Genomic DNA, 12,458 nt, shown 5'->3' with positions numbered 1-12,458 from the left:
ACCCTTTGGATGGATGAACAGCACATATGTTTCTTTCACTCAAATAATGATCACTTTAAAAAACACATACTTCACTCTGCAGGGGCACTAAGGGCCCCAGGTAGGGCAGCAGGGCCCTGGAACATGAACTATGATAGTGATCCATCTGCAGATAAAACCCTTTTGGTTTGAAGGACCCATTCACAATTCTGCATTGAGGCAAAGTAAATTGCTATAAACACATGTCAATGCACCTGCTCCGTGTGAATAAATTTGTGATGCCGTTCATTGTAAATGGCAACCCAACAAATTGTATAGCAGAGCACAAAGCATCATGTTGCACCACAACATGCATACCATGTGTTGTTGTGCGCAGAATTTTTAAAAATGGTCATACACCATATTTTTTCAACTGGATTTTTTCTACCAACCCCACACACATAAGTCCGAACTCTGATACAGATATACTGTTTTTTTAATTATGCAAAGGAAAATAAACTGAGATCATTTTGTGATTGTGGCACCTTTATCTAAAAGCATAGCACCTCTTTTCTCCAAGGTAATAAAGCTTAGTCAAGGACCCACTCACAGCCCCCTGATTGGACAGTAAAGGTGCCAATAGAGATGAGCGAGAATGCTTCTGGCATTCTCGTGAAAATTTCCTCAAAGTTCCGATGGGTTTGTGAAATTTCGCGAAACCATCGGAAATCACTATAAGGAGGATTATCACGGCTGCATTCATAAATGCATCCGTGGGAATCCCCCTGTCAGTGAGTGATCCCCGGGGACTACAGGTCAGAATGAAGGCAAGCCCTAATTCTAACCTGTAGTGCCCGGAGATCTCTCACTGAGAGGAGGATTATCGCGGCTGCATTCATAAATGCAGCCGCAATACTCCTCCTCTCAGAGTCCCGAGTCATTTGGCTTGCGTTTATGAATGAACGCGGTCGTGGGAAAAATCAGAGGCTTTTTCCCTCGCTGCATTCATTCATGAGCAGCCAGCGAAATACACACTGTGTTCCTGGATAGAGAAACTCTATCCAAACACATAGTGCAGGACTGCAACAGCAATCAGAGGAGCGGAGCTGATTGCTCCCCTGATTGGTCTCCAGGTTCCAAAAATTCGGTCTCGCTGGCTGAATTTACAAAGGCCGTTCTTGCCCACATGTTTGGTAAGGGAGAATGGCCCAATTCACAGCAAGACTGAATTTAAAAAATTTGCTTGCTCATCTCTAGCTGTCAACCCCCTTTACCCATCCCACAAATGGCTTTTTTTTTACCCCATAAAGCAAGATATACTAAACTAAATACACCTCCTTGGTCCCTTGCCAATGTCTTTCTGGGTGCAGGGGACCACTGATCCAGTGTCCTAGAATGCCTCCTCTTGGTAGTAAGAGTACCCTGCCATTGGACAGCCAACAGCAATATCTGTCTATGTCCATGTCATGAAGACCCAAAGAGGGATTCCTCTGTGCATACAAAAAAAGGATTCTGGATTGGAGCATCACATGACCAAAGCTTTAGGAAAATTAAAATAGGATTTAGATTTTCATTTGAGGTGTAAGAGGGGGTTAGGGTAGGATCTATCCCAAGGATCAGCTACAGCTACAGTCTGCTGTACAGAGTGATCACGAGCAGATAATAAAAAGAAGATTTGGACTCTTATAATAACTGTATTTAAATACCTTCCTGTATTTTTAGTGATCTTAACATCTGCTCTATTTTCCCATGTTTTTTAGTGAATCCTTTAATTAAATGGAAGCTTTTATTCAATTTGGCTGAAGTCCCTGAAGCAGATAAGGAATTCTTCCTCCCACATACAGATACAACCACCTACACAGCCTTTTGCTTTGGTCACACGAAGTCACACAATATTACTGCTGATTAGAATTAGAGCCTAAAAGGCAGAAGATGACTGACAAGGGACCGACTTTTCTGTGCAATAGTAATTTTAGCAGAATGGGCCAGCTTCTAATAAGCCAGCATCGTGTTTCCAATCTCTCCTCTAAGCCTTAATAACAGCTCTGCTTTTATTACTCAGTAGCCGGAGGATGGAGTGATTAGTGAAGAGGAGAAAGGGAGCCGCCAAGCAGCACTCCAAGAGGGGCAAGGTCATGTAGGCATCAAGCTGACCGAAAAGTGATGCTCGTAGGAAGTGAGTGGCAGCTGTGCCCGATCTTCCAGCATTCCTGGCACCCAACGTGGGCAGCAAGAATGTGGGAGAAACATTATTATCCGACAGGTACTACTTAAAATCAAGCAGAAAATGGGAGAGGCGAAGCCAAGATCTGAAGAACAGCGTAAAATGGAATAATGAAGAAGTACAATGTGTCCAGGGTAAAGATGCACAACAATGGGAGATGAATTTAGTCAAAGGATAGATTCATGCCTATACTTCCATTTTTTAAGCTAAGAACATTTTCAGTACAGGAAATACCTGTTCCAGATATATTTCTATACCAGAAATAAAGTGTCCTTGTCTCCTCCAATCAGTTGGATAAACTATGATGTTTTCTTCTGTGAACTATTATTATTATTATTATTATTATTATTATTAAACAGGATTTATATAGCGCCAACATATTACGCAGCACTGTACATTAAATAGGGATTGCAAATGACAGACTAATACAGAGAGTGATATAGGAGGAGAGGACCCTGCCCCGAAGAGCTTACAATCTAGTAGGTGGGGGAATTTCACACACAATAGGATGGGAGATATGTAGTGGTGGGAAGTAATGGTGGGAAGTAGTGTTGGTTTCAAAAAACAGAAGAAGACGGGTAGGCAAGTTTGAAAAAATGGGTTTTGAGCGCTCTTTTAAATGAGCAGAAAGAAGGAGCAAGCCGAATAGGACGAGGAAGACCATTCCAGAGAGTCAGGGCAGCTCTAGAGAAGTCTTGTATCCGTGCGTGTGATGAGGTTATGAGTGAGGAAGTCATTAGTAGGTCATTGGAGGAGCGGAGAGAGCGGCAGGGAGAGTATTTTTTTACCAAGTCAGAAATGTAAGTGGGACAATAACTGTGTAGGGATTTGAAGGCAAAGCACAGGAGCTTAAATTTGTTTCTAAGGTGAAATGGAAGCCAATGGAGAGAACTACAAAGAGATGCAGCGGAAGAGGAGCGGAGGGAAGGATGGATGAGTCTGGCAGCAGCATTCATGATAGATTGTAGAGGAGAGAGTCGGGTTAGTGGAATACCAGCGAGAAGGATGTTACAGTAGTCCAGACGAGATATGATAGGAGCATGTACAAGGAGTTTGGTGGTCTCAGGGGACAGGTAGGGGCGAATTTTGGAGATGTTGCGTAGGTGAAAGTGACAGGACCTGGAAATGTTCTGAATATGGGGGGTAAATGAGAGGGCCGAGTCAAAGGTGATGTGGCAAGCGAGGGCAAGGGTTTGATAGGTTGAAAGTGATAAGGTTATGATCAGAGAGGGGAAATGGTGAGTTGTCAAGGAGGGTGAGGTTGCAGAGTTTGGAAACTACCAACCCCTTTACCTCTTCTCCTCCAAGTAATGAAGATGAAGAAAAGGACACAAGTTTGATGGTGACAAAAATTGTTGCCTCCATAGATAAAGAGCAGCATTTTTTTTGTTTTTTTTGGCCTTATCAAAGGCCACCAGAATAATGATCATGGATCTTGGCTGACCACATATGTCAGGTTATAAAAGCTTCATGATGTAAAACCCTGGGGCTAAAAAGGAAAAAAACATTTTTAAACAATATCCAGAGACAAATTTTTAGCTGAACCAGCACAGTAGGAGGGTCATTTTTAATGGCGGGTGATCGCCATAAGAAAGATATTTTTTCTACAATTCACCACTTTCCAGCACAATCACCACTTTTAGCAGATTGTCACTGTATGGTGAGTGCCATATTTAAAATTGTCAATTAGCATTATCACTGGGTAGCATTTACTACTATGACAGATACCCCAATCACTGTACCACTTCAGAGCTGTGAAGGTTTCTGTTTATAGCATTCACCACTTTGACCAGTGGTGAATACCTTTGGACAAAATGGAGATCAGTGGCCCCTACTAAAAGCCACTATTGATACATTTCTTGCAAACCTTGCTGGCAATTTGCTAATTCCATTCAAATTAAATAATTTGCAGATCTCCAATTTTGAGTAAATATTGTAAGTGGTAAAAGAACTGATCACTATAGAATAAAGAAGCGATGATCTGTTGTCAGAGCTCTACTTGTGTGTACTTGTGCTATGTGCACATGCAAGGTAATCGTCACCCAAGTCAAATAATTATGATTGTGAAAATCTAGTGTGTGGCTTCCTGATGTCATTTAGCAATTTGTCATGGCGGATCACTAAATGGCCAACCAGAGATGACTGCTGTAATTTCCTACTGGAGAGGAAGCAGCGGGGTGCCTCACGCTGATCCTTCCCCCTCCCCAGTTTATGGAACTGAACAGCTCTCGTTCATTCTAATGTCACCGTGATACAAAGTTTAAAGTGCAAAATTTGTGTGTGCCAAGGATGAATACATTCCCTCATGTCCACGTAGGAGTCACATCATTCTGGCACAGCCAATCAAGATGGCCAGATATTGAAGGGAAGGAATACAGCATCGCCCTGGAATGTAGATGGGTTCAGTTCCACTTTAAGATTGGCGTAATGCTAAGTAGTAATATTTGTGTGACTTTTCCAATTCATAAACAGAAAGAATTTGCACTTAAATTCTGATCTTGCTATTGGCAGTAAAATGGCCCTGTACACAGCACTTTACATAAATAAAATATAATATATATCAACTCCATTCTAAGTTGCATTTTTTACAGAACAGAAGCAAGAGACTGCAATGAAATGTGCTATATTTTTCTTGCACTGTGAGCTGGGGATTGTATTATTTTTTTTTTTATTATTGAATAAAAGTAGAATTTGAATGAGATTTGAGAGAAGGAAAAGAATGCAAATAAATTACCAACAATCTATTTATAAAGACCCACGCTGCCCATAATAATTTATAAATGCAGCTATGGAGGATTGTTATGTAACCTGCCTGCTGCATATGACCCCCGTGCCACTCCAGGAATTGTACTGAGGATTAAAAGCTCTAAAAATAATAAGCGTTTCTACGCTCCTGCACCCACACTCCTTGAGATAGGCCTCCTGTTGTGCATGAAAGGTTTCCAGGCAAGGTGCATACAGATCCTGACTGCAGATTAATAGGACAAAGTCGCTGAGTGTCTGCTATGAGTGGTCAGCAGCTATATCGGTCCAGTAGTTCAGTATTGGAACAGAATAGATCAGAATGAGAAGAATTAGGAATTAAGGGCAATGAACCAAAGACAGAAGAGCTGGGGGAGTGGGGTCGTACTTACAGTCACAAAGAATGGCAATGTGTTGAACATTTCCAAAATAAAAGGGAATCTCAAGATCTGCTCCCAAATGTTCCCCTAAAATACAAAGGAAAAAACAAAATAAAGAATGTGCTTTGAGGAATGTGAGCAACATGTTGAAAACAAATACACAACCATGTATTACAATTATGAAAGCGTTTTAATGGCTTCAATCAGTGAGTAATCTATACTATTGCTATTCATTTGATGGCTGCACATATTACATATTAGTATTAGAAAAAGGCTCTTTGTGAGCCACACATACTATGTGATGGAAGAGAAGAAATTTGGAAAAGGTATGTATAACTAACATTTATAAATGCTCTGTAGAAATGTTTGGTTTTTTTATCAGGTAACCATAACATCTTTTTTTTAACAATGTCTACAAATAAGGGTTATTTAGCACCAACATATTATGCAGCGCTGTCCATAGTCATGTCACTAACTGTCCCTTAACAGAGCTCACAACCTAATTTTATTATTGAATAAAAGAATGGCATTGGGCGGGTTTTGGCATTATGACGACATGCAGGTGGAAGTTTCTTCCCCTATGAGTGACATAGGACTCTGGACCGTGCATGCGCTGTCTGAAGTCCATAGATTTAAGTGGTCCGTGACCAGTAAAAGGTTGGGGACCACTGCCCTAGAGATCTCCCTTTTCTGTCCCTTGTACAGTCTAAGGCCAATTTTGGAAATGTCAATAAACCCATTGGTATGTTTTTGAAATATAGGAGGAAACCTACTAGATTGTAAGCTCTTCGGGGCAGGGTCCTCTCCTCCTGTATCACTGTATTAGTCTGTCATTTGCAACCCCTATTTAATGTACAGCGCTGCGTTATGTGTTGGCACTATATAAATCCTGTTTAATAATATTATTAACCTTCACAAACATCATGCATATAATCTACTGGCCGAGATTCAAACCCTTGTGATTTAATGACTGCTAGCCATTAGGCCACCCAAACTTGAACAAATAATCCAAAAAATTGATTTTTATCTTTAAAATCTAAGTGAACCAAAATGCAGTTACCACAATATTAAACCCATGAAATAAAAATAGGGTGTTTTAGGTTAAGTGCCAATAAATAGAACCACCTCTGGAAGTGTACAAGTCTTGCTTAAACTTCAGTTCTCTAGAGTTCTCTTTGGTATTGACCTGTGTTGTTTCATCATGACATGATCAAAAGAAATCTCTAGGGCAGTGGTTCCTAACCTTTTGCTGGTCACGGACCACTTAAATCTATGGACTTCAGACAGCGCATGCACGGTCCAGAGTCCTGTGTCACTCATAGGGGAAGAAACTTCCCCCTGCATGTCGTCATAATGCCAAAACCCACCCAATGCCCTGAGCCTGCAATCGATACGAGATACATGGTCTGTGGCTATGGCTGGTGCACCCCTCAGCAGGATCCTTCTCCTGACCCCGGCCAGAGCCTGTGGACCACTGCTGGTCTCCGTGCTCTCGCGGTCCACCTGTCAGACAACCACGCCCCACTAGTGGTTGGGGACCCATGCTCTAGGGCCATTGGGACAAAGGGTATTGATGTGTAAAAATCTGGCAAGAAATTTAAAATGATCGCCAACTTTTTGAAATCAGTCATTCCACTGCAAGGAAGATAAGTGGTGTAAAAGTGAGAACTTCTAATTTGTCAAGGACTGGCTGGCCTTGTAAATTCAGCCAAAGAGCTAAAAGGAGCTATGAGAACCCTAAATTGAATTGCAGGTAACTACTGGGGATCAACATGCATCTACATCTAAAAAAAAGACTGCTATAGGCTGGGTCTACATGGACGGTTTTAAAAACGCATGTAAACGTTCCCACAGCATTTATATCCACTTTTACTGGCGTTTTAAAGCTTGCCTTTAAATCACTGGAAAACGACTATGCCATGTTTTCCTATGATTTTACCACGTTTAAGTTTCAAGCACTTATAAACACAGGGAAAACGCATTGAAATCAATTGACACATTCACCCGCGTTTTCCTGCTTTAACCCCGCATTTTAATTTTTAAAACGTTGCAAGGAGCTTTAAAAATGTGCCTCAAGGAAACGCCCTGGTGTAGATTAGCCCATTGGAATGTATGGTATTCTCAAACATGAGCTTTTAAAGCCTTTTAAACGCTGAGGAAAACGTCCGTGTAGACTAAGCTTTAATTTATTCTTTGTGAGAGGTGTTAGGGAAAAGACTTTGCATTGAAAAACACATAAAAGACCAGGTTTTCTCGAACAATGTTTTGTAGACAGGAATGTGGACATTTTGGGACCAAACTAAGGACAGAATTTAAGGAGAAGAGCCTCATACCAACTGTGAAGCATGGTTGTGGAAATGTTATAGTTTAGGGGTTGCTGTGCTGCTTAAGGGTCTGAGCAGCTTGCAGTTATCTAGTCTTCTATAATACTGGCATCGTATCATTATACATAAATGAGACCAACGAACATCTGTGAATTGAAGGAATTTTGCAGTGACAAAAAGAAAATTCAGTTCCTCTGCCTTTACTACCATCTGAATCATTGATCTATAACAAGTATGCAGCTCAGGTTGTTAGTTATTTGTCACAACATTATATCATGTTCGTTCGAGAAGTGTGTCTGCTTTAAGGATAGACTTTAGAAGTCTTGGTGGGCTCCAGTTGTTCACCTTATTTATGGGACAATGAGGAATGTGTTGTTTATGCAAAGCAATGCAGCCATTAAAAACAACCACAGTGTTTCATGTTCAAGCCAGTTATCGTGTTGTGCCCATCAAGTGACATACAAATGGCTAGAACATTAAAGCCGAAATCGATTTAGTCATTTTGACTAAAGAACCTGCCAGTGTTATTTATTTTCCCCAGACTGGGAGTTAAATATAACAGACTAGATTTTAACAATCAAGTGGGAAATGGCATAAGAAAAAATTACCTGTTAATCACTGCCGAAATCAATTTCCCATAAATATTACCATTTACAAGTGAAACATTAGTCTAGAAATCCAAGGCGAGCCCTAACTACAGTAATACCATAGAACCCAATCAAATATCCTAAACATGGTGATACAGCCACCTTCCAGCCAAAGTAGATATGATCTGGAGTACCCAAACAACTCAGAAATACATATGGCGGAGTGTAGGACACCATAGGATTGGGTCTAAACCTACTGCTCCACACCCTAAGGGTAAAATTTGGAACTATGGGCTTCTATAGAAAGCTGTGCTTTGGACCAGGATTTTGTGCCAGGATAAGGTCCCTAAGCACCTCAAGTGAAGATGATAACGTGCACCTCCCCTTTTTTGTATTTGAATGGGAAATTTTAAAGGGTTGGGATGTAAATTCAAATGTCCATGCTTTATCTACTTGCTTTTCATATCCCCTTTCTACTCCTTTACACAGGCTGCAGGTTACTTTATGGCCCCTTCTTCGACAGACACTGACCTTAACAGTCCTCACCAACCTGGGGTTAGTGGAGGAAACCTTAGGCCACCCTGTGATAAGGCGCAGAAAGTATCTTTCACTTCTTTATTTCCCCTACTAAACCAAAACTGTGCTTGGCTGAAGGTGTTATATTTATCCTAAAGGGACTCTTGAAGACTGCAATTGCTGAAATCTCCTTTTGAAAACTGTAGTTTTCTGGCTGTCACATTTAATGCTGCCATAATTGGTGACCCAGAACAAATATAGGTATAAACAGTTTTGACATTTTTTTACACCTATTCATAGCATGTTTATTCCTGACAGTGACTCAAAAGTAGTTCAGAAGCTGCAATTACAAATTTAACCTCTGGTGTTGTGATAAAAAAATGGAAATGCAAAGGAAAAAAAATGAATGCTCTAGACAGACTAAAAGAGAAAACATTGAAGAAGCTGAGACACATCTCAATTCCAATGGCTGATCTTGTCATTTGTAATCCGTACCATTCAGACCATTGGTAGGAGAGGAGCAGTATTCTTTACTGCACAGTTAATTACATGTTCCACCTTCTGTTCCACTGATTATTCCAGAAATTCCATCTGGCCCTGAAGGGCCTATTTGCCTCTGATACCCATAAAAGTGGTCTGGTCTTCTAAAGCTTTATGTAAGGGGTTGGTGAGTAAGGCCCCTTTCTGACTTGCAGTAATAAAAAACACACAGTCAGCTAATTCAAACCTCCCGTATTTAATAATTCTGTATTACTTCAGTGTCAAACACAGCATTTGACAACTGCTTTGCCTTGCGGGTGAATCCATTAAGGGGTGGCTCTTCCTCCAGATCAGGGAAATAAACTGCACAGCCAGAAACAACTTGTCACTTTCAGGAACTGCGGTATATTCCACCGCAACTACAGCTGTGTGCAAATGTATGCACAAAATGGTTCCCAACTGCTCCTATTCAGTTGAATTGAAATGGTTGGGAGTGCAGTTGAGCCTATAGTAGATCACTGTGGTCAACCACAAGTCTAAAATAGCCCTAAGTTAGTGCTAGAGCTTTAAACCTAAACTTTAAACTTAGTAATTGTAGTCTCTCTGTTTCTACCATAAAAATAATTTGCAAAAATTGCAATGAAAACTTTAAGTCATGTTAATTGGTCAAAGATCGGCATTTGGAATCAGAACAAAAGAGACTCACCTTGTATCCCAGATAAGTCAGCAGCATGGTTTCCAAAAAGCTGATTAATGCAACAAGCACCTAGGAGGAAAGGGAACATGGGATGAAGTTTCACTAAGAAAAGAGTGTCCAGTGATGGCAATCTATAGTAACACAACTTGTATTCAACAAAGTGTTGGAATTCCAGGAGAACATAGAAAACCCTTTAAAACAGAGATACATTTGTAGAGGCAAATTTTTCCATACTCTGCATAGCATACACAACATACTTGCAGATTATGGCACACACCTAACATCTTCTGTGTGAAGCAATGATGAGTTCGGGCTCATGTGCCCAATGAGCACCATATTTACACTGACAAACCTTCGGTAAGTGGCAACTGATAATAAAATTTCAGCACATGTGCACAGAAGTTACATTGTGCCTAGTATCTATCTCTATCAACAGCATGCCTAACATGCCGGGCTATACACTGTATGGAACCCACAACATGCTGTATAAAAAGATAACAAAAAGCCACCAAAAAGCCTCCAAGAAGGTTATTTCAGTGACAAAGACATTAAATGTTTCCTGCACCAAAATCTCTACCTCCTGGTGACTTTTTGTTAAAATTAGTTTAGTTGTACCTTAAAGAAGCTGTGTATGACTTTTGAAATAATTACATTTAAAATATAGCTAAAGGTAGCATTGGTACATACATTTCCCTTGATATCAGGCCCCTTTGCACAGCAGCACTCAAGCTGGGAGAGGACAATGCAGCTCTAACTGCCGGTCAAGCTCAGGTTACTGACTTACAGATCATGTGAATCTGTAAATACCGCCTAGTACAGATGTCAACTATGCTTACCTGGAGTGCCCACAAAGGAACAGGTCTATTCACCCAAATGATGGAGGTCCTATAAAAAAAATATTGTTATGTGTGTGGAGTAACGATTTAATAACATTCACTTTTTGAGAAAACAACAATCTTTTCAAGGTAATCTTTCTACAATGCAAGGATTTTAAAAAAATGTTGTTGACGATTCCTACCTTTTTTACTAGCTATTCCACTGTGAAAACTCATTTCTGAATACCAGAATCTGGTTTATTACAGTATACCACATAGCACACCTTTTAGTGTTCTGATAAAGGAAGCTGCAATCTCTGCACCCCTTTAGAAGTAGTTAACCCTTGGGAAGTATCTCACCAAATGTGAAATTTAATTTGAAGGGGATGCCTAAAAATTAACTAGTATCGTAGTGTAGACTTCTGAAGAAATCCGTGAGCCAATTACACCAGAAGAAAATTACATTTTTTGAGGGTTTTTGTATACAAACGGTGTACAGAATGCCTCCAGGCTCTCATGTTGCAGTGCTGCAGATGCAGATTGAAATGGAAAGATCTTTTTTACAAAACAAAAGTTTAAAAACTTGCTCATACAATGAAGTGTTCCTGCTAAACCTTCGGAGTTATCACTGTAATGCTTCTGTAATTCCAAGTAATGAGCTCAACCCCTTGACCCACACACCAATACACAAGGAGAACAGCACAGGGATACTATGTACTCACCCTTTATATTGCTGATAGATCATAAGACAAGGTAGAGGAACCATAAAATGAACTAAGAACCATGTTTTATATCTTCTCTAGAATGACAATTCAGGCAAAACTAACTCAAGGCTGGATAAATCCTGTAGAGATTATTCAAGAATGACCAAAGAGCCAATGGCTATGTCACCAAAAGGGATGTAGCCCGAGGTAAGGAGTTGTGTGGCTTATCAGAGTAACACCAATTTTAAACATCCAAATCCCTATTATTAATTAGATCTTTAAAACTTTGTATAGAATACACATTAAAATATATACAGCATTATGGTTTCTGTAATTTTCTAGTCCCAGCGCATTTCACAGAATTAATCCACTCCTTCACGGGGAATAGTTCTTATTGGCTCAGTTTTTCTGACACACTAACAAGAGCATTTGGGTAAATATTGTTCTGGTACAGTGTTATAAATTTTCTGTGAATATATCATAATACCATGGGTACTGATAATTCCTTCTGTTTAGTTGGCAATAGGGTGTTCCCTATCTTTGATTGTCCACCAGAAGAAGCATATTTCTGTAAAGCGTGTTGGGACTTTGATGAATATCATTGAAAATGACCGAAACCATAGTGCTGTATATATAGAAAGTTTTGGAAGGTAAATTGGTGATACTTTGATAAGCCACACAACTCCTCACCTTGGGCTGCATCCCTTTTGATGACATAGCCATTGGTTTCTTGGTGTTGATTGAATAATATGTGTTTTCATTGGAGGTGGCAATTACATTAGGTAACCCTTAAAATTAGGGACATAGAAAATTTGTGTTGTGTTGTCTTGGTTAATTCTAGTAGAGAAGCCTAATGTACTGTTTCAACCCAGTGGTCTGTGGAACAATTATAATTTGCAACATATATCAACATATGAATCTGCATCTCAACATATAAAAATACCCCAACCATTGCCGGATGATAGGTGACCATTTCTCAAGTTATGCACCTGAAATCATTAGCATGCTTGATATTGGAAGGACAAGTAGCA

General features: G+C 40.0%; 1 protein-coding gene across 1 annotated transcript in view; it reads right to left on the bottom strand.

Moving 5' to 3' along the window:
- Positions 1-12,458, bottom strand: part of LOC140322930 (potassium channel subfamily T member 2-like) — an 85,233-nt gene that overhangs the window by 53,902 nt on the left and 18,873 nt on the right. The window contains exons 5-7 of the mRNA XM_072399585.1: positions 10,745-10,793; positions 9,918-9,977; positions 5,317-5,391 (exon numbers count right to left, since the gene is read on the bottom strand). Coding sequence (XP_072255686.1) covers positions 5,317-5,391; positions 9,918-9,977; positions 10,745-10,793 — 184 coding nt within the window. The remainder of the gene's footprint in view (positions 1-5,316; positions 5,392-9,917; positions 9,978-10,744; positions 10,794-12,458) is intronic.

The sequence above is a fragment of the Pyxicephalus adspersus genome, chromosome 2 (assembly GCF_032062135.1).
Source record: "Pyxicephalus adspersus chromosome 2, UCB_Pads_2.0, whole genome shotgun sequence".
NCBI classification, from domain to species: Eukaryota; Metazoa; Chordata; class Amphibia; order Anura; family Pyxicephalidae; genus Pyxicephalus; species Pyxicephalus adspersus.
This window is presented reverse-complemented; position numbering and strand designations above follow the sequence as displayed.